Source organism: Coloeus monedula (genome assembly GCF_965178545.1).
Source record: "Coloeus monedula genome assembly, chromosome: 4".
Classification (NCBI taxonomy): domain Eukaryota; kingdom Metazoa; phylum Chordata; class Aves; order Passeriformes; family Corvidae; genus Coloeus; species Coloeus monedula.
Genome location: NC_138784.1, coordinates 31104642 through 31127885, shown reverse-complemented (window position 1 = coordinate 31127885; position 23244 = coordinate 31104642). Strand labels below are relative to the sequence as shown.

The 23244-nt window shown below is 40.1% G+C and overlaps 1 protein-coding gene across 1 annotated transcript in view; it reads right to left on the bottom strand.

Moving 5' to 3' along the window:
* TMCC3 (transmembrane and coiled-coil domain family 3) overlaps positions 1–22909 on the bottom strand; it is a 42667-nt gene extending 19758 nt beyond the window's left edge. The window contains exon 1 of the mRNA XM_082279858.1: positions 22742–22909. Coding sequence (XP_082135984.1) covers positions 22742–22819 — 78 coding nt within the window. The 5' untranslated portion in view covers positions 22820–22909. The remainder of the gene's footprint in view (positions 1–22741) is intronic.
* Positions 22910–23244: the final 335 nt, after the last annotated feature.

Sequence of the window (23244 nt, the reverse complement as noted above, 5' to 3'; positions counted from 1 at the left end):
ACAGAACTATTTAAAGCAGGATACAGAAGTTCCCCATATAATTTTATTACACAATAATACAACAATATTACAATAATTACAACAATAAACCTGATGGTCTTTTTAAAGCAGCTTGTAATCTTAATTCAGAGTGTTTTAAAAGAATTATCAACAGAAAATGGCATATGTTAATCTTATGTTCAAGCTAAACGTACAGGGTTTCTCAGAAGCACAGACATAAATGCTAGTTGCCAATTTACTCTTAATGCCAGTTCCTACATATTAAACTCATATTAGATTTTTCTATTTTTAGAGTTGTGGTGATGTTAGAGGCCTATTCACCAGTATGATTTGATTAGAATGAAACTGAAATCGATATTCTGCTCCTAGTCTGCCTGCCTGCCTCCCTCCCTCTCCTTTGAACTTTCTAAATTGATTCTTTTTTCCCCTCTCTTAAGTTTCTATTCAGACAGTTGTGAGGATATGCTTTATCACATGGTTTGGTGTAAAAGGCTTATAAACGTATTACCATATTCAGCCATAGGCACAGCACAGATTAAAAGGAACAAAGCAGAGTTCAGTGGGAAAGGAAGCAGATAAGAGTCATGCTGTCCTTGGAGTACAACCATGGTTACTGGCTCTGCACTGAGCCAGAGCTCTGTACCTGAGCAGAGAGCTATGCTTGGCTACAGGCTCCAGCATCCTGTTGTAAACAGCCTAACATTCAACACAAGCGATCTCATTCCATGACAGTGGAAAAGCAAAGCAAAACCCAAACCACAGTGCTCATTTTGATCAAGGCAGTATAAAACTGTCTAAATATTTTTTCCCTTTATCTCTCTTGGTGATATGCTTAGAATGATTTTAATCTAAATAAAGTACCATTAATAAATCCAATTTTTAGAGGTCTCAACAGACAGATGAAGATCTATATCCATCACTAAACCCTCAAAAACATGCCCTTTGTGAGATTACGCCAAATGATGTTAGTCTAATTACACACAGTGAGTTAACATTCTATACTGTGTTACATGTTGAAAAACCATTTTCCAGACTCTCTTCCTAAAGAAACAGACTGACAAATACTCTCTGTAGTCAGTTACTTGACAAGTCTGAGAAACACACAAATCGCTCCAAGAAATTAAAATGCAAACTGCAAAGAAAGCTACTTTAGCTTATGCCTGCTAGCTCTTGGTATATATGTTGCAATCAAAGCAGTCTGCCTGCAGGTGAGCAAGTAGAAGAAACACATAAATTGGGCAGAAGTTTATCTTAAAAATTAGCTCCAGTAGACTTAACACTATTTGTAATAAAACAAAAGTTTGAGGGGAGAAAAAAAAGCAGGTGGTAAGCTAAAACCAAAATTACCTAACTTTTCAGCAACTCAAAATGGTCTGAATGTCTTTTATTCTATTTCAGCTAGAGAGGAAGTCTTTAGCTGTGCATACATTTATTAAAGGCTTTGGGAAACTTCAGTGAATTGCAGTGATTTGCACTGGACAAAAACCTTCCATGCAAATATGACTGTAAGGAATTCTGACCTCCCACAATGGAAAGGGCAAATCACATCTTTTACCGAATTTGCTCTCCAAATTCAGACTTTAAGTCTGTCCTTACGTATGCTTCTGGTACTAACCAGGAAACACTGCAACATTTTAACTTTATGGAATAAAGTGACGCACTTCATTATTCATCCCATTTGGTCTGTAGGCTTTTTACGTGCTTTTTACTATCTTTCTTGTTCATTTACTGCTTTAACAAGAGTGTTATAAAAATAAAGGTCAGTACAGAAATAAATGCACCGGGTGTTATGTTCCTCTGCATAACTTAACAATATTTAGACAAGAGTCATATAGTCTGAAAGCTATACGATATAAGATATTGAAAAAGCCTGTAAGGGCTGTTTGCTAGCTGAAAGCCAAAGATTCATCAAAATAAAACCAGACATATGTTCATTTTCAGATACATAGCCACAGGTACTGTGTAGTGTATATATATATACTGGTAGTGTAGTATACCCATGTAACAACTCGTGAGCACATTCAAAAGTTAAAAATACTACTAAAAGTAATTAAAAATAGACTAGTAAAATAGACTGAAAATAGACTAGTAAAACCAGCAATTTGTCATTTATTTAGCTTTTCAATGAAGAGCTGGTTTACTCCCTTTAGTGTGATAAAAGTGATGTTTAGTTTCTGGTACTTACTTCACAATACAGGTCTAAAAAGATTCATGCACAATGCTGTGAATGCTTTCTTGTTTAGAGTGCAAAGCTGGGGTTAGGGGTTAACAGCATGTAAATAACTAAAGACACTTATGATGTGGTATAAAAAAGATTCCGTACCATTTTAACACTGCTTTTTCAAATTTTCTAGATGGCTTCTGGGTCACATAAGGTAACAGATAAGAGAAGTTCTTACTATGTTGTCTCGGCTTTTGAGACAAAACTTCAGGAGGAAACCATTCCAGAATGAGTGTTCCTCCCCTTTTCCTCCATCAATGAGACAAATGGATCACAAGGAGTGGAAGTGGGAAAAAGAAACCAAACTGTTTATTAACACATGAACAAAACAGGGTAGAACAGGATAGAAAAAGCCCCTCAAAATACAACAAATTCCCAGAGAGGGAACAGACATGTGGGCTCGGACCAGCCGGGGCCTCCCCCACAGGCTCCCTGGACCGGCGAGGAGGGAAGGGAGGCAGAGAGGCAAGGGGAAGGAAAGGGAAAAAAGAACAAGAGAAAAAACCCAACAGAACCTTTTCCCAGCTAGCTGGAACACAAAGGAAACCCAAAAGCAGCACAGCGCTCCCGGCGCACTCCTTCCCGAGCCCCTGAGCCATTGGGCTGAGCCGTTGAACTGCCCCGCACTCGGTCCCGTGGCTCCGGCCCCCGGGTCCATCCCAAAGAAACAGCATCCTTGGGCATTGAGTGGATGGTTAAGGAATAAAGCAGCTTCATTACATCACCCCAGGACATGTGTCTAAGATATCACAATATTGTGATATTTGATTATCTAATGTATGAAACTTGTGTCAGAACTGATCACAAGTTTCCTAAAGTTTTACTGTTATCTGTAGGGAAAGGAAAGGAATTATCCTGGAAGTACTTACTGGAAAGAGCATCGTTTCAGAAGGTATACAGTTTCACTGCACGTAGCAACAACGAGGGAAACTGTGTTACTGCCTTAAATGCTGAGACCCAACTACCAGCAGTTATCTCACTGTCAGACAAAATCTCACAGTGTAACTCAAAGACAATGTAAGGGATTCAGTAGATTCACTAACAGACTGGTCTTCTAAGAGACTGCTACATATGAATGTACATAAAATCATTTCTACAGACTTGGCAGCCTGCCAGTATCCCTTACAGTGAACAAGTCTAGCAAGGTCACAATATTTTTAGAGTAATATTTTCAGAGTTGGGGCATTTTGAGTCTATGATCCCCTTTTGAAGAGTTCCCATTGTTCTTAGTGGAATTTAAAAGTTTTAACCGGTAGTTCTAGATACCTGTCTCTGGCAAAACCTGCCACAATGATTTGAGCTGCACTTCTGATCTGCAAGAAGGCAAATCCTAGAAAGACTCTACTAGTTGCAAGAGAAGCTCCAGTGACAAACTGTATCTCAAAGCCTGCATTGAGATAGTCATGCCAGATGTATTCAGTGAGCTGTTCCACAGGAATTTGACTCTCCCACCCCCAAAGCACGTAGACACACTGCCAGGCAATATGAGCTAGAGAGAAAAATAAAAAAATCTAATCATCACATTGTTACTTCAATCCTATTATGAGTTCTAAGTATTAAAACATGATTTACTTATTTCCTTTTTGGTCAGTATTGTCTCCTGAACGTGCTTTGGGGGTGGTGAGAGAGTCAAATTCAGCATAAATTCTTAAGATGAAGATTTTGTGATCACCTGTCCAGAGAGGAGAAAGTTCCACGACTGCTTCCATGTTGAAACATCCAAGGACTCATGTTAAGCCAAAAGTAAATAAAGCCTGACAACCACAGGCACTAGATCTGTGCTTACATTGAGATGCCACATAGCTCCTGCAGCCACTTCAGGTGAAATTTCATCCCCAGTCTGATACCACAGGAATCTAACACCTTGCACATAGTGATTCTGCCACCTAAAAATCATAACCTAGGCTCTTATGTCTTCACTGTATCTTATCCATGACATGGCTGGCATCCATGAGTGATGATGGTAGCCACTTTAATAGGTGAAAGCTGAACTAGTCACTATTTTGGGTGAAGCAGGAAGGGCTGGAATTTTTCTAAGTGTTAAGATCAGGGAGGACACTGCAGGACCTGTTCTGCTCCTTCTTGAAGGATGGGAGTATGCCACATACAGGGACTTTGCTTCAAATCACAGCTTACTGGCTAAACAAAAGCTTTTGCATTTTATTAATGTGAGCACAAGCTAATGTGAGTTTTTGCCTCATATGAGCTCAGGCTTTCCCCCTTACCCCTTTCCCCCCTTGCTCTATCTCTCTACACCTTTTTGTTAACTCTTCAGTTCTCAGTTTCTTCTGTCACTGCTTCCCTCCCACTTTTCTGCTAACATACCTTGTAATAGGTGAGTATCTTCCTGTCACCCAGAACTTCTGTAGGATCTACCTACTCCCAAAAATTTCTTGACTCAATTTAGATTTTTCTCACCTCGGAGATAAGGGGTTTTGAAGGTAGGATCTAACTTTATAACAGAACCATGTAATTTCTCACTAGTGGTACAACTTCCTGTAAATCAAATCACTATCCATTCACACTGGGAAATTTGAAGGAAATCTCCCTATTCAAGCACAATCTTTCCAGTAGGTCATTCTTAGTCTCAAAAGATGCCTTATCAAATGTAAAGATACTCTTTAGGCTACATAACTTTACAAGGAAAGCAACAGCAGCTCTAGGAGTCTAGAAGTAAGTTAACCGCAGCAATGCAATGCAGCTGCAGAAACACGAGCCAATGCAAAAGCAGAACAAGCACCTCCAAAAGCCATGGAACAAGCTCTGACACTCAGCAATCCTCACAAGCCTGGAAGACACTTTCATCTCTAAGCTCTTATGTATGCGCCTTCACTTCTCAGAAGCACAAAAAAAGTATGAAAAGGATCATACAAAAAACCAAAACAAACAAAACCCAAACAAACACAGGCCAGTACTGAAAGCCTAAGTGCTAAGTTATTATCAGGCACAATCTGCTTTTGAGGCTATCCAGGCTGCCACTTGCCTGTCAAGCAAAAACCTCTGCTTTAAGTTACCATTGCCCCATGCCATAGATATTGCAGGACAGGGACATTATTGCAATTGTACTATAAAATATACTTCCCTTTTTTTTAGTCAAACTTTTAATTCTTTTTTAAGTTTACAGTAATTAATAGAATAGATAAAAGAACTGTGATACCTATATAATGAAAAGAATTACCAATGTGGTTTTTGTTTCTCTTTTGTGACACTCAAATAACAAAGATTGGAAAGATGGTAAGTAATACTTCAAAAGCATCCATTTTTAGCTGATTGAAACAGAGCCATGATTCTAAACAACCTACAAGAGAACTAACGCAGGTAGTCTGAAGACTTTGTACTAAAACAAATGTCATGTTGCCAAGTGAGATGCACTTAGTCATTTCCTGATTTCTTTTTCCTTTATTTCACATACTTTAAAATGTGTTTTCCTGAAGAATTTGCAGAGATTCCTTTGCAGTGACTCCGTAATAGTCTACTAATGAGGGCACTGATATCACAATCTCTTGCCAGGTGAATCAGTTCAGATGCAAAATGTATCATGATTTCACTGCAGAAATCAGTGGGGAAGAAATACTTAATCACAGATGAATTACACGTTCAGTCATATGTGCCTTCCAGCAAAAGGCATGGGAGAAGTCTGTTTACTTATCAGCCAGGACTGTCCATCAGGAAACTAACAGTTGGATTCTAGGCTCTCTTCACCTTAAGACATGTTCAAACTCACAGCTTCAAGGCAGACGCCCCAACCACCAAACTGACAACTAAGACAGTGACATTCCACTGCCTCTTCTGAAGAATTAGGGCCCTGGGACCACAAGATTTGTGGAGAGATTACAAAAGATAGTAAGAGATCGAGGACATGCCCCAGGAAGGGGAAAGCTGTCCTCACACCACAGGTTCGTTTTGAAGAAATGCAGGAGGGCACACTAGCCTGTTGCCTTGCATTCTTGGGCTTGCTTTTGTCATTCTTCAGCAGCCAACTTGCTGCCCTGATGCCCTACAGTGCTGGGGCCAACCTGCCTCAGAAGGCACAGAGGCCTCAGGCAGTTTCCACACCTCAGAAATGCAGGTTCCCATGGAGCTTAGCAAATAAGATGGTAGGGAATACTCAAGGTCTCCTACAGACTCCTTTCCTTTAGTTCAACAGCAGCTTACTCATGCTGCAGTACTTCCATGACACAAGTTAAGTCTAGTTTTTGTCCTACTCCTGTAAAAATTTTACTTTGGACCATGTTTTCAGTACATTATTAATCAGGAGTGTCCAAGCCACACATCTCTCCCATTAAAAGTGCAACTGTGCTGTAATGGTCCCCCCACTAGCCATGATTTGAATGGAGCTTATCCAGAAAACATCCATAACTACTTAATATTGACAACAACAACCTGGAAAATGGTTGTGCATCCAAGCCAGAGCATTTAAAAGGACTGCAGGCACAACCTGCTTTCCATATATTGCTCTTACATCTTCAGCAAACACGTAACAGAATCAATGTCATCTAGTTACCTCTAAAATTGAGGTATACTGAACTGGCTTATACACCTGAATAATTCAGCACTGAAGAGAGGTGATGGCACTCTAGCTTGAAATCAAGCCATGAGAGCCTGGAACTGCTGAAATCCTCTGTGTATATTTACCTATTTAAGAACCTCAAGCTGTTGGTTACAATTTTAACTGTTCTGGTTGAGCACTTCACATTCTTTTACAACTCTACAGATTTTAATTTTTTCTATTAAATATACTTGTGAAAGAAAGTTTCATCAACTAGACAGGGGACAGCAAGTAACCATACAAAATAGGTTACAGTCTTTGGTACATCTTATTGGACAATCCTTCTCTAGACTGGAAAAGCTAATAGGGAAAGTCTTGAAAAAAAATGAAGACATCTTTATGCAACTGAAGCTTCAGTTCTTCTGGTTATGAATCTTAATATGGATGTCTAATGTTTGGCAAGCAAAAACTGAACCAGAGCTACAAAATTACCTGCAGTATCCAGCCTTGTATGCAGCAAAGTTCAACACGTATTAAGTTGTAGTTTATTTTTTTATTGAAAACACACAAAGTATAGGCAAGCTGTTAAAACACTTAACACTTGGTAAGATACTACACAACAATCCGTTAAAAAAAAAAAGCAAAATCCCAATTTTTTTCTGAAGGTCATGATTTTATTGCTTCACTGCTCATGAAAATGAAGTATTAATGTCACACACAGGAATGAAGCATACTGAAAACCCCAGAGCTCTGTCAAGACCTCTAGATCCAGAGTTTCAAAAGCAGCAACCAGAGGTACCTCAGTAAAGACCGTTCTTCCACACTGTCTGGCAGCTAAGCAGTGCAGAAAGGCATTTCAAATATTTGACCAACATCAACAGCTATTTGTATTGACAAGCATGTATGAATCCAGATTCTCAAAAAAATTATCAGGAACATCACTATACTATGCACCTGAAGACACTGAAACACTGTCAAACAATTAAGTGCATCTACTGGCAGAAAAAAAGCCCAAATCAAACAAATCACTAGACAGCAATGAATACGATGTACTCTTGGAGAGAGAATTTAAAATATTGATTGACAAGAATTTTCCATGTATCCCCCTACCGCGTGAAACATATGCCCAAATTTAGTTAACACGAGTCTTCTGTGAATCTTAAATTAACTCATGAAACATGGATGGAAAAAATCAAGACCAACAGCTGGTTAAAACTAAATACTATGATTTAAGTTTCAAATAACAAATGCAACCATGGAAATGGTCAAAAAGACAAAAAGAAAAAAGGAAAGAAATGAATCCAGCTAAAATTTCAAAGATGCAGTCTATGTGTATCCAAACACCTCCTACAGCTCTTGTTCTCAATGAAGAGAGCAATGGCACGATAAGAAAAGAGGCACATCAGAATGGAGTGGATACAGGATTAATGCTGCATGTCAATTGTGGCAGGAAGCACTTTGAGTAACACCAAGAACCACAAACAAAGTGCTCTGCTGTCAATATCTCCTTCTTCACTTGACATGTTATGCCTGCCCAAAGGCACACCATCTCATTCTGAAGGCATCTACAGTGCTTCCCTCACAGTGATTTCTCTGGCCACCTATTTGCTGCTAAAAGCCCAAGAGTTGGTTGGGATATATTCATAGCAAAATTGCCTTCCCAGTGTTCCTAAGGAATGCTCTTTCTTTCTACACTTCAACATGAGACACTGAAGATGCTGGAACACCTTCACCTGTGCACTTTGGGAAGATCATTATTCGCGTTTTCGGGATTAATATACTTTTATCAATTCATCCCTACCCTGATGATATGGAAGCTCCATTCAAATTAGAGCATAAAGCTGTCTTTAGTGGCAGAGCTCCATGGCACAGACATAGACACTATCAGGCACTTCAAGGCCAGGCTGCACAGGGCTTTGAGCAACCTGGGCTAGTGAAAGGTTCCCTGCCCATGGCAGGAGGGTTGGAAGTGGATGATCTTCAAGGTCCCTTCCAAGCCAAACCAGTCTATGATTCTGTGATCAGAGGGCAGACATTACACCTGATTAGTGGCTAAATAGGCACTACTTAGAGATTTGAGCCTTAGCTCAGCTTGAACAGCAGAATAGAACAATTGCTGTATTCCCTTACACACACGTGAATTGGTAAGAGGAGGCAGGGACAGTCTGCTGTATAATCCCTCACAATCCAGCAGAAACATTAGTTCAGGAAAAAAAATGAAATGTGGGAACATATGGACCTTAGAGTTATTTCTTAAAGCAACAACACCAGCAGCATCTTCCCAGATTTCTTCACCCCACCCCTCAGATTCTTTTATGCTCCCAAAATGCTATAGAGTATTTTCTGATTGCTCCAGTGTCTTTAATTGTCCTTTATAATGGCTTCAACTTCAACAGTTCCTTGCAAAACCTTCCTGGCCCAACAAATGGGCAAGAAAGCATATTCTCTGGATAATCTTAAACTATCTGCCTGCTGATGCACCAGCGTGCCAGCCAGTGGGTAACAGGAAAATTGTCTCTGACTTCCACTCCCTATAAGAATGGATAGGCGCCTGGTGAGGACACATGAAAATAATTTTCACAACATGTCTGGGCTCATTACCTTTGAAGCCTCTACTCCCCTGTCATATTTACTAGACAGAATATAATTCACTTAGACAAATATGAATTATAAAAAAGCCTCAGGAAACATGTAAAATAATTTCCAGGAGAGAAGCAAAGGACTTAAAGGAAATTCCTTGCTTCTAACATTGAAATTACATTCATAAACTTAACAGGCTTCCTTTCCAAAGGAGTAATGTAATTTTGCTGTTCCTCAAGTTTGCAGAGTAATTTGAAATTTACCATGAATAAAAATTTTATCTTGATTTACTCTCTTAACCTGCAGTTAGATCTTTCTCTTCTACACCCAGCTGCTCCTTCTTGTTATCAGCACATAGGTGACATACATTACAAGCATATAAAATATTTATACCCTTTCCATGCTTTATTTGTATGCAACATGTCTTCTCCTTTTACAAAAATGAGCACAAACAGAATGGAAGGATGAATACTCTATTTATCTTAGAAAATCTGACTAACATTTTCCTCCAATGTTTTGTTTGTGGGAATAAAATATTGTGAAATTACACCATGTGAAATACATAGAATGCTATTCTTTTTTTCTGGGACCTACATTTCATACCAGTCCCTGCAGTTTTCCATCTCTGGGGAAACTTGTACAGATATTGTAGTTTATCAACATCATTAAGAAAGGACAAAATTGGCACAACAGAGGTAAGGGCTATGAAGATAAGGAAGTCACTGTTAATAATTGTTCATCTGTGAGCTACCATGCTATTGGCTTGGGACATATCCTCTTTTGGGATTTAATGGCCAGTGTGAATTACAATAATAACATGTATTAATTATTTTTATTAAAACATTAGTATTTCAGTGGCTAAATGGATTCTACTCTTACATGTAACATCACAATTTTAGCCAGAAGTCTCATAAATTGAATTGCCTATCGTGGTTGTAGTGCTGACAGACGAAAGCTGAGCATAGTCTTAGCCTAAAGTCTCCTAAATCTTATTGCTGTTGCAAAGATAATGTCAACAGATAGACCTGTCTGCTCCAGGGAGAAAAAACATTTAGAGAATGATGCAAGTTTATCACAGAAGCCTCAGAACCGAATCTTGATAGTATGTTAATAACAGCAGTGAATGGTACAAATCACTACACTCAAAAATCAAAGCTTCCCCAAATTCAGCAAAGAGTAATTACTACAGGAATTAAAGACATTGCTCCATGTGTTGGCCAGTAAAATATTTGGAAAGTTCACTGCTCCTTGCACTGGAATTTCAGAAGCTCAGTTCAAATAAAATATTTCCAAGCTGCTCTGGAGCCTTAAAACACATTGATACAATGGTTCCATGTGTTAAGACACGAGACTGATCAAAATCAAATTGGAAGGAGAATTTCTTTCCATTTCCAATTCACTAACCCTATCTTCACTAAAATATGTATTTATCAGTCCATCAGTGTGGTTAGTCATCATCATAAGCAACGTATTTGGCCCTACACAGAAACACGGAGTGATAAATTTTAAATAAGAATTTAGACACAGCTATTAAAATTTTGTCTCACTAAACTACTAGGAGTTCACACCCCTAAAAATAGCAAATTACACTGGATGAAATCAGAGAGAAAAATTTCCTCTTAAAAATAGAAATTAAGGCTTATTGCAATGTGCAATGGACATAAATGAAGTGAATTTAACTCTATGTGACTGCACTGGTGTTGTCTGTGGTAGAGTTAATTTCCTTCACAGTGGCTAATATGGGGCTGTGTTTTGGATTTGTGCTGAACACAGGGTTGATAATACAGAGATGTTTTTGTTATTGCTGAGCAGGGCTCATTCGGAGCCAAGGCCTTTTCTGATTTTTGTATTGGCAACAAGGCTGGAGTTGCACGAGATGTCAGAAGGAGACACAGCAAGGACAGCTGTCCCCAGCTGACCACAGGGATATTCCATACCACATGGCATCATACTCACTATATAAAGTGGAGGGAAGAGGGAGGAAGAGGGGAGACATTCAGTGATGACATTTGTCTTCGCAAGTAACTGGTGGGGCTCTGCTCTCCTGAAGATGGCTGAACACGCATCAGTCGTTTGGAAGAAGTTAATTAATTCCTTGTTTTGCTTTGCTTGTGTGTGCAGCTTTTGCTTTCCCCATTGAACTGTCCTTATCTCAACCCATGAGTTTTTCAGCTTTTACCCTTCCAATTTTCTCCCCAGTCCCACTGTCGGGGGAATGGGCAAGTGGCTGCCTGGGGCTTGGATGGTTAAACCACAACAGAGACATTTTAAAGCCATTTTATCAGGGAGTCTACAAAATAATCATAGGCCTTTCTTTTCCTAAAATCAGACATCCTTGCAGTAACAATAAGGTAAATTTAAGATTCCTCTCCTTCTTTCCAAGTCACTTATTGATATTTTTTCACCTTTCTTCCTTTATATATAAAAAAGCAATAGGAAAGGAAAGTTAACATCCTGTACTGCCAAATTTCGGAACAACCAGAGACCAATGATTTTTTTGCATAATGGCAAAGCTGGCAAAAAGACAGTGGTGTTTTTTTCAAGTTTTCCTAAAACAATTATGCATAAGTGAAATGAAGAATCAGTAATATTAAGAATGCACTATGTGAGAGGGAGAGCCAGAAAATTCTTTTGCTTTTCTGCCTAATAGAAAGAACCTTAAGACCCACTCAAGAGTAATTTGGCACAGATGTCTAGATATTCAGTACATACATCTAGTTCTATAATGCATGAAAAATAGTGAAACTTGCATCTTTTATGCAGTGTTTGCAATATTCACTGCCACAGCTATTTACACTAGGTTTAGTCTTGCCCAGCTTCAGGTATGCAGCTTTATGTGATGTAGTCTGAGCTTCTTCAAAATCAACAGAGATTAGACAGATCACTGCAAGTGCTTTCCCAGTCTCGATTACAAAGGGCGCACAACTGTCTTGAGAGAAAAGGGCCAATTTCAGACAGTTACACAAGACTTACCCAATTTGAGGGGAAGAAGAACCTATGGCAGATAGTATTAAAAGCTGCCTGATGTAGAAAGCAGGAACATGCATCCACTGTGTATTTTTAGAAGCCCAAAAAATAGTAACAGGTGGTTTTTCCTTGAAGTATCCACTTGGACCGTTAATGATTCTGAAATATGTATCCTTCACAGTATTTATCCCTTCCCCTGTGCATGCTGGGAGAAAACAGATTTTTTTCAGAGAGGTTAAATGACTCCCACCATTATAGAAGGGCTGAGAGCTGTCACAGTGGCCTGAACCCATGTCACCAGAGCCTTAGGCAGTAGTTGTCACCACTGCTCTTGACTTCATCTCAAAACAGAGATTCTGTTCAAGGAAATCACTGAACTTCAGCCTTCTCTGACATTAAGTACTGGCACAGTACACATGAAGATTACTCTAGCTGACTCTCTCAAGTCCAAACAAGAATAACTCAAACAAGGCCTAGGCTATTTGTTCCAAAGCGCCACAAGTGGGTGTATCTTCATCACAAGAGAAATTCTTCAAAATCAAAGAGCAGTTTGCACATAGGCTACAGTGTAATATACATAGTCACTAAAAACCAAGAAGTCCCACCTAAAGTATGCATGAAAAGTGGCAACATAGGTCAAAACATCTTTTGCAAGAACAGTTTGTAAGCTCCTGCACTCAAAGCCCAGCTTCCCAACCCCCCAAAAATATCATAGCTTCTGGCATCAATAGACACAAAACAAAGCTTGACACAAAGTCTTATGACTGTCACCAGAGATTCCACTCTATCACTTTCAGATCGAGCTTTGTTAGGTCATAGGTCCTGTCTTAATCATCCTCCTGAACTCAGCTGCTCTTCAGGACTTTCCAGTTACTTGGTGAAAAAGGAGAACTAGAGTTCCTTGGAGGCAGAAAAAAAAGCTCATAAAAACTATGGGTGCACATTAAATTTATGCTGCAAGACACAATGATGTTCCTCAGGTAGAAATGCATTGAAATCAGTTTTTTAAATATCAGCAACAGAAGATTTGCTCAATAGGATCTCTCTTTGCACTAGAGAGAGGATACCATAGGCTTTAACACCGGAAAGACACAAAGGAATAACCTGACAATGGCACACTTCATTTTACGAGTAGCAATAAGCATCTAGCTCTTACAGGCAGTAATGCTCCTTGGTGCTTCCCAAGACAAATTACTCATAACCACATCCATACAGTTTATGGGAACAAAACACGCAAGAGCCAACAAGGACAGTCTCAGAATTTCTTCATATAACTATTGGCAACCAGAGGAGAAGCTCTCACTGATCGTCAAACTTTTCATTGTCTTCACTATTACCCTTTTCTTAAATCTTCCTCAGGTCTCGTTTATAAATGCTTTTACTCTCTCTCTCATCCCCAGCCTTCCCATGCCTCTGGGATAAAATCCAAACCACTTGCACATGACAGAAAGAGCCTAACTGTTATACAGATCATAGGCCCTCACCAGAGCCAGCAACACCTGCTTGTGATGATGCTGGGTATCAGAAGGGCCTCAGTCACCCCTTGCACCAGTTCACACGTGAAGAAAGGGTTCCACTGTAGAGACCTGCACAAAAAGCTGAGGAGGACAACAACATGAGAGTATGGCAAACTCACTGTAAACCTTCTGTGGACCCATTTTAGTACACCAGAAGCCTGGCAGCTTGAATCGGCCTGCTGACATTTACTATCCGGCTTTAAAAAAGACTACTAAGAATATCCCTTAAACTCTTATTTTAGGAGAAGGCTGTAATTCTTTTTTTGTTCATCAAGGTGAAACTTTGTAATTTGCTTCAAAAAAGGACTGGATACAGGTGACAAGATGTAGCCAGATTTCTTCCTTAAGGTATGGCAGGACAGAGGAATGAACAAAGATAGCTTCTTTCCCTGGGCAGGGATGGGAGAAGAAAGAAATAACAAACCTGATAAAGCAAAGAGATATTTTGCTCTTCTGACAAAACATATCAGGAGCAACCATGACACATGTTACTCCTGCCAAAACCCCTGGTAAAACAAAGATTCCTAACACAGTAAGAGCCACACAATTCCAAATTATGCACATGCATCAGTAGCTGGAGTAATACCAAATACTGAAACATTTTATTTTCAAGTCATCTGTGTGGACTAAAGAAGGGGGAAAAGAAAATTACACCTGGCCTTTGGAGGAGGCTCTGTTCTGGGCAGTGACTCCATTTTAGGCTGAGCACATGAAGTCCCACCTCTATTCCTCTCTTCATCATGTTTCCCTGCTATCTTCTCCATTCCTTGCTATTGCCCTGAACATGCCCAAAAGCTACTGAGAGCTGCCCAGTCACACCCACACTACCCCCTCCCTTCAGCCCCGGTACAGAGAGGGGGCTTGGCACTGGGAGGGGTGCAGTATCTGTAAGCGCAGTATGACCACAGGGAGGGTGAAGGAGCCCCAGGCTAGGTGCTCCTAATGGACTTGGTACAAGTCCACTCTGAGCGGCTTCAGAAATGCTGTCAGGGCAAAGGCAGCACCCTGCAGTGCCACAGACTGGAGAAGCAGCTGTGAATGAGTGAACAGTCATCTTTGGTCTTTCTTGAGTAAGAAAGGTCTTCACACCTGACCTAGGCAACTCTTACTAACAAGACCTGTTAATTTAATCTTTCTAACACTAAATGTCTCTTTCAGACTAGTACTGGGTTTGATCCTACTAGGTTCCAAAGCTTTCACCTGTCCTTGAAACCTTCAACCAAAGCTTCTTGTCTACAATAATCCAAAACACAGTCAAAGGCCAATGGAGTCCCATAGCCAGCTCCCATTTCATATACATTAATTTCCTAGGAAGTGAGGGTGAAGCAGTGAATCTTAGCAAGTCCTTGGCACACTAGCAGTACAGTACACTAAGCTGTACTGCCCTGATTTAGAAAAATGTTCAGAGTCAGTTGTAATTGGTCTGTCAGTTTGATCTTTGTTCATCACTCACCTGTACAGACATGCTGGTATAAAGCAGCACATTTTCAGCATATTTATATCATTTTGCATTTGAACAACGAGCACTAGCTGAATTCTAATTTCTGTATTACATGTACTGGAATAACTTGGAATAAAGGGAGTGAATGCCGTAAAACCAGAGAAACTTGCTACATCAACTTACCCTAACAAGGCTTCTCTTCCTGTAACAGTAATTCTTGTAGTCTAGCACTTAAAGCCCACTTAGAAATTCCCTTATATTTAAAAACTAATAATCCACAGACCCCAAAACCGTGACTGCTCACATTTCCTGTAAGCTGTGTTACTTACTTTTGGTGGCCGTAGGCAATATCAGGTTTCGTTTGTTTATTTAAGAATGGAAGACTTACACGTCCACTAGCTCTGCTTAATGCTTTTTCTAACCTTATAAATCAACACCTTTTGTATACATAAACTGACTCCAAAGCACTGCAGTCTTCCCTATCTTTAAAACACCAATTTTCATCATAATCCTTCATCTTCAACTGAAAAGGCTTGCTTTAAAAAAGAGGAGCAAGACAACTTAAAAAAAAAAATCTTATTTAGTGCTTGAGAAGCCAATCATGTCATAGCCTTTTTGAAAGCCACACTTCTACTAACTTTAACAAAAAAAAAAAAATCACATTACATAGCTAAATAGAGTGTTTAACTGCTGCAGCCCTTAGATGCACACACAGTGGCTGCTCTTTTTATCACAATCTTTGCCAGGAAATTAAACAGGCTTCCATACATTTTTAGCCAAGCCCACTACAAGAGCATTTATTTACAAAGCAAAAATGAAGTTAAAAACCCACCTACACCATCCTGGTTAAAGCTAAAGGAGACTGTAGTATGAACTGGAAGCAGCATCTACCATCCTGTAAAGAACATTTAATATACAGAGAATTTTCCGTAAGTCTGTTCTAATTCATCTCAGATTGGTTCTATAGGCTCCTGATGTTAATCAAAAGTTTCCAATTAATTCAGCACAACCTGAATCACATTTTCATTTTAATTCAATAGCACAGTGTCAATTCTTCACATCCCCAGCACTTCTTCATCCAAAGCTACTGAAACAAATATTTACAAAGGAAGGCAACTGTTACCTAAACTGTACACAAATAGGAGAAACCAAGGAAAACGTGCCTACTATAGTAAAGGTTAACTGAGAATTATCAAGAATTGATGCTAAATACTTTATATCAAAGGTCCATTGAAACACACAGTGTCCAGTACTAAGGTAAGTAAGAAAATATTAGTACCAGTGGTTTCAAGAACTTCTGCCCTCTGGAATTTTATCCAGTTGCAACCCCTAAATAGAGCAATAACGAAGTGAGCAAGCTCTCAATATTAAGCATTTCTGTAATTTTTTTGAAAACAAAAAGCCTCATTTCAGCTTTCTACAGTAACAGCATCACAGTTCACAATTTGTAGGTATTCTTTATACCTCATCTGGTAGAGACATCCCTCCACTCCCTCCTTGTCCCTAAATTAAAGCTTAGATTATGTATGATGATATAAAAAAATGCTTTAGAGGAGTTCTCACTTGCTGAGTGTCTGGTAAGATTCAAGACATTCCAGTACATACGTGGTCCCATATGTGAAGGCTTCAGATCGGCAGGTTTATTTTTGGCTTTGCATACTAATCCTCCCTCTTTCAGACTAAGGGAAGCACAGGAAACTTTCAGTAGTAAATACTGCAATGCTCTTTTGTAAAGTTTCTCCACTGGATACATAAGTGAAAAGGGAGAATTATATTCCACCATTCCCCAGAACTACATAGAAATTCACCTCCCACACAAGTCTTTCCCAAAACCATATTCACTGTGGGGGTGAAGATGAAAGCTGCACACTTGTTAATGCTCCCAAAAGAACTAAAATGGGACAATGTGCAGTGGGAATCTTTTTAGCTTGGACAATATTAGATGTCAAATCCACCAAAACCTTGAAGGCTCAGCCTCTGTGCAGACCTTGTGCCAGGTGGTGCCTAGTAAAAGCCTTACCTATGGAGATGATGACAGTAAGCAAGGCAGGCATCTACAGCTCTTGCCACCCCCCAGCATCACCACTGACAGAAGAACAATTACCTGTCCTTCAAAAGGAAAGCAAATCAGAAGGTTGGCAATTTTACCCCAGTGACTTTTATTTCTATACATATACCTAATATATAAAAGGTGATAAGAATTCCCCAGTCCTGTAAGTCCTGATCATCCACTGAGGATGGATCAACAGCACAGCAAAGGAAAAAAGACTCTACAGTCTTCAGAGACATGAATTTTCCTGGTGGAAACCAAAAATTATAAAAGTTTGGAATTATAAATTCCAAACTTAAAATCAGTTTAAACCTTAAAAAGAAGATGCATCACTCATTCTTCTTCTTGTTTAAAACAGTCTTCTTGGGTTAGCGAAAAGATGGACTGGGTGAGAACACAAGCTTTATAGCTTACAAGTCTACCAAAGAGGTTCCCCTTGCAGGATCAGGGGAGTACAGCAATGCTATATTAGGCTGTACAGAAACAGCTTCCCCTTTTGTTTCATTTGGCATAACATTGCCCTTTAGCTTTTAGGTGTATTTAGTCCCAAAACTCACAGAAAAAAGATACCAGCTTTGGAAACTTCCTAATATTCCTTTCTGGCACTAGGGAATAAAAAAGTAAGAAGTTTTTTAAACAGTTCTGAAGTGACAAAATAATTAAAACATGTTTACTGTTTTAAATGAACAAACCAGGCTTTTCTTCAGTTCAACAAACTAATCAGTCTTTTGGGGTTCATATTAAAATTATGGCTTCTCTCTCCTATTTACAATACCCCTGCATCATGCAGGCTACCCTTTGACAGGTTTTACACATTTCTAATTACACTGTGGATTTAAAACCAAAGCTTGGAGGTCCCAGCAAAATTCTCTCTCATCAAATTATTTTCATCTTATGTCCAAACCTGAGGGAACTGTGGGGAAAAGTGTGCTTAAGGTCTTTGAGCACAAAACATTGGGAGGTTTGGTTACAGATCACAAGAGCCCAGAACAGGCAAGTCTTCTACAGTGATCTTTGTATTTAAAAGAACACCAGGAGATTAAATATCCCCATCTCCTAAAACTGTGGGTGGAGCAGTTTTTTGTTTTGGTTAGAATGGTGGGGTTTTGTTGTTTGATTTGTTTGCTTTGGTGGGGTACTCCGTTTGGAGTTATTTGTTTGTTTTTAATCCTTTTAGGTTCCTTTATGTCATTTCCTCTAAACCTACTAAAGATTTTAAGAAATAAAGGGAATTCAAGGACAGATGATGAAAGTGATTAGAGGCTTAGAAAGACACACATATGAGGGGGGATTATTAAAGTCTGCCTTGCTTATAGACAAGATGAATTGGAGGGATCATAAAAGAGACATGGAAAATGAGAAGAGACATTCCACAGAATGTTTTTTCATCAGTAGAAAGCAAGTGAATTTCTGCTTTTTTTTTTTAGTGTAAGCTTTTTATATGTGTGATCATGTAAGAATTAAATCGTCCAAAAAAACCACTGATTCTGCTGCTAGTCTAAGGCTGAAAAAACAAGAAGATTGAAGTTAAGCTTCTCTATTCATTAATAAATAAACCACACCTGTTTCAGGTAAGGTTTCTGTGTTTGTTTGCTTGTTTTAAATAAAGGAAGGGTTCTTACAATTCTAAGTATGTTTTCCACTAATAAAGAGAAAGTTTTAATAGGCTCCAAAGTGCAAGAAATCAATTGGGACTTCCTGTTTCTCTCTCTCTAATGCATCTGGTACTTGTTAAAAGTAAGTAGACTTCTACATAGACTCTTGATGGGATGCAGTCATGTGTTTTAGTTGTACTGGAAAAGGATTTTTTCTCCTATAAAGCTATACATATCAATTTATAGTCCTGATGAAATGCAGAGGATTCTTGTTCAGTAATGGGTAAGAGATCTAGAGTGAAAAGCAATGTTCTGATCAGAAGATTAAAAAAAAAAAGGTGGCTTCAATAGACCCTTATAGAACCTTGAAAGGCAGTCCCAACACAGTGCTCTTGAAGCAAAAGTCAACACAATGAGGCATGAGTTAGCATAGCCAGGCTAGTTTGAGCATCAGGAATGTTAACTATTGCAATTCCATAGACCTCTGCATGGACTTACTGATCAAGAAATAGTGTAGCCAGAATCTGAGCACCCTAGTCTTCCACACTGCTTACTACAAAATCAAATCCCTTAAGAAAGCACTATGACACTTTTTAAACTATAATTCAAGCTACATTCCAGCAAGAGCAGTACTTTGTTCATGACAACTAAAAATGCAGCTCCTATTCCCAAATATTGTCCTCCTTCATATCTTAGGTTCTGATTTTGAATGTTTTTCAGAACATTCAAACAACTTTGTATTTGAAGTCTTGCAGGAATCAGCTGGTACCAGATGTTAAGCATAGTGAAGCTGCAGCAACTGGCATTAGCAGAGAGGACCAGAAACATTTTGCATGGCTGTACTGTCTATGCATTCCACCTACACCACCAGAGTGAGCTGCAGTAATCCAGATTATAGTAACCAGATACTACTGGCAAGGAGAGGCAGGAGAGGTCTCCTGGAAGGGCACCCTTCTTAAATCTGGAGATGGATGATTTTCCAGAACTAAGGCAACCACATGGCTATAAATCTATACCATCACATAAAGGCAGAATATAAAGCACTAATTCCATTACACTTCAAGTAATAGTGGTTTTATGCCCCAATCAGTACTGCCATGCACAGCATAGCTGGACTCTCTTGTGATTCATCCAAGGAAGAGAACATCCAAGGAAGAGAACATCCAAGGAAGAGAGAACAGCCTCTCCCTCAAAATATTTGGCCTTCAGCAGCAGCGACTCTCCTAAGTTAAGAATGACCCCACTGTACCTCAATAAAGTATTTTCTCTCTTTCAGCCACTGGGAACTTCATACAAAATGTGACATATGGAGAGTTATTAGCAGAACCTAATATACGATATCTTATACTTCAAATAGCCTCAAAGAAGAAGGTATTGAACAGACCTGTTGCTATATATTGAAAAAGCTATCTGGTTGCAGCAAAAATGTTTAGATCTGTTTCCCCTCAGACGCTACCATTTACAAACTCCAAAGGCTATGTTCACAGTAAATTGTTCTAAAGCTTCTGCAAACTGAATTTAATGATGCCTTCCTACAGTACATACAACAGCAATTTTGAAACTGTCATTTTACCTGCCCAGAGAAAAGGTGCCACTTTCTCACAAGAAAAATCCTTAGCTGGGCTTGAAAGACACGTGTAGTAACCTATAAGCTGGAGAATTCCTTTAAAACCCACCTGCCTAAAAACTGGACTTGGTAGCCTATGTTACACAGACTAGGAGATCCAGCTTCTACTTTGACACCTCTCTTTTCCCCAGACTTTGTTAAATGGATCTCACCCTACTTACAACACGTCCTATCCTGCTAACAAATCCAGGTCCAAGGCATTCTTCACACAGCAAGTCTCCCTAGTCTGCTTGGGCTCTTGAGAACCTCCCCACCAGCTCTGTATTGTTGTGTTTATGCCCTGCATTGTTCTTGTCCATCCATGTTTGGGGATGGCAGCTTTAACTTCAGCTGCTCTGATGATTTTTATTCAGTCTCTAAACAAAAAATACATTCTACTTTCTTGCTTTTGTCTACATAATACTGCCGGTTCTTGCTGCTCCAGTGCATGACCATTTCTACTGCCACGGTTAAGGCAGTAAGAGAAATGTAGAACTTATCCAGGCAATTTGCCCGGGAAAAATTCCAATTTGTCTGGACTAAGCACAAACAGATTTAATGCAAGGTCTTATCACCATCTGGAACATACAACATGCTGCTACCATCCCTAGCAATTATATTACAAGTTCTGTGATATCTGACACAACTTGTAAAGCCCGGACTGTGGAGCATCACGATGACATACAACTCTAAAAACTTGTATAGAGTTGTATTTCCAGTTCTCATGGTCACAGGAAGGGAAGAAGACACTAATTCTGATTAAAAGAAATCCAGTATTAGACAGAAGACCAATACTTTTATAAAACTGCCTTAAACATGAGGTTTTGGGTTTTGTTTTTTTTAAATTTCCATACACAAGTACAATAAGACACACAGCATGAGATTTATGCATTTAAGCAAATCAACTAGAGTACTAGGAGTAGAGTTTAACTCTTAAATATACCAAAAATTATGAAGACATTGGAACTTTTCTCCATGGCCACACTTAGCTAGGTATTACACTATTCTTACAGCAAGATCAATGAAGGAAAAACTAATCAGTTCAACTTTCAACAGAGGAAAACAAAGGAAAAGCATAACGTTTTTAACTCCATTATGACTAGCACATGCATCCACCTCACAGTGTGAAGAGTATTGTAGACTCCAGTAGTAACACTACAGTGTATAGGGTTATCTGTTTTTAAAACATTTCCTTATTCTGAATCACACCATCTCCTTCTCATCACTGTCAATTAATGGGCTGGAGGGATGGAAAATAATGCTAATGCGCAGTAGAGGAAAATAAAACCCCCAAAACCTTTACCCCAGTTACCCCCCAGAAAAGATCTTCCCTCACAAACAGCTGATCCTTACACTTCAAACCATAAAATTCATTTGTTGTCAGGCGCAAGATCTCAGCATAGAAAAGAAAGAAAAATTTCTGCCAATATCCCAAGTCAGCTAGAGCAACCTCCTTTTTCCTCTCCTGCAGTGCATGGGAAGAAAGGGGCATTTTTTAACATGTCTTTGAGCTGAGCATTCAGGTAAGAATTTTAAACTAGAAAGCCAAGTGCCTTCATAAACAGAACACTTACCATAAAAGCCACTTAATACATGAAAGGATCACAAGCTTTGCCTATACATGTTTATGTTTATACATATCATATGAACAAAACATAAAAATAAAGAAAGATGAACTTGCCAGAAGACTATAAGAAAAACTATTCCATAAAGCCATACATCATGGATATACAGTATATTCTTACTTTATCCCTAGAACACACAGGTGAACTTTTTCTGTCAAGTTCCATTCCTACCACAGCCCTCTTTTAACTTCATAAAAGGAACCATAATACTTCTCTGCTGCCAGATACAATCACCTGCTCCAGAGTTTATATTAAACAAACCTTGAGAAACAAAACCAAACCCTAGTATTCACCACTGTGATCGAGACACAGAGTCACGGCATTAAATCATCGGTGCTGTTGACTCTGGTGCGTAAGTTCTCTATTACACTTGTATCCCTCTAGTTTCGATTGAGGATATACCTCGAACATTGGTTTCTATTAAGTCAATATCCAGTTTCATTTCATTTTCCTATACCAACAAGTGTTCAGAGTATGGAAGAATCACGTAGGAAAAAACCTTCCCTTTAGATCGTCAGCCTAGCAAACGCGGAGACCTCACGGGGAACGTGCTGCAGGTTGGCTGCTGCCTCTCAGAGCTCGGCACCCAAACCCCCCGGGCAGCCCCGGCGCCGCCGCCTCCCCGGGCCGCCTGCTCTCACCCGCCTTACCCTCGTCTTGCGGCGCCGGTGCCGCTCCGGGTCCGAGTACGTCCTGTCCACGGCGAGCGCCGTGTCGCTGCCCGGCATGCTTGGGCTTGTGCTGTTGCTGCTGCTGCTGGCCGCTGCTCCGTGCCGGGCGCGGTGCCACCCAGGGCCGCCCAAGCACCAGCCCCGCGGCCGCGGGACTGAGCGGGATCGGGATCGGGATCGCGGCCGCCGCCGCGCGGGAGCGCCGGGCACGCCCCGCCTGCACGGCCCCGCCCGCACCGCGGCCGCTCCGCTGCTCCCCAGCCCGCACACCCGGATCAGCCCCTCGGCGCTCCGGGTCCCGCCGCACGGGGCGAGCCCGCCGGTCCCGAGGGGGCCGGGGCTGTGGTGTCCTCCTCCTTCGAAAAAGGAAGGACGCCTGAGAGGGGAAGAAGGTGGGAGAGAGCTTAGCCAGAGGGACTGGGCCAGAAGTCCCTTCGTTTGTTCAGTTTTCAAGGCCGTCGTGTCTGCGGGGACAGCAGGAG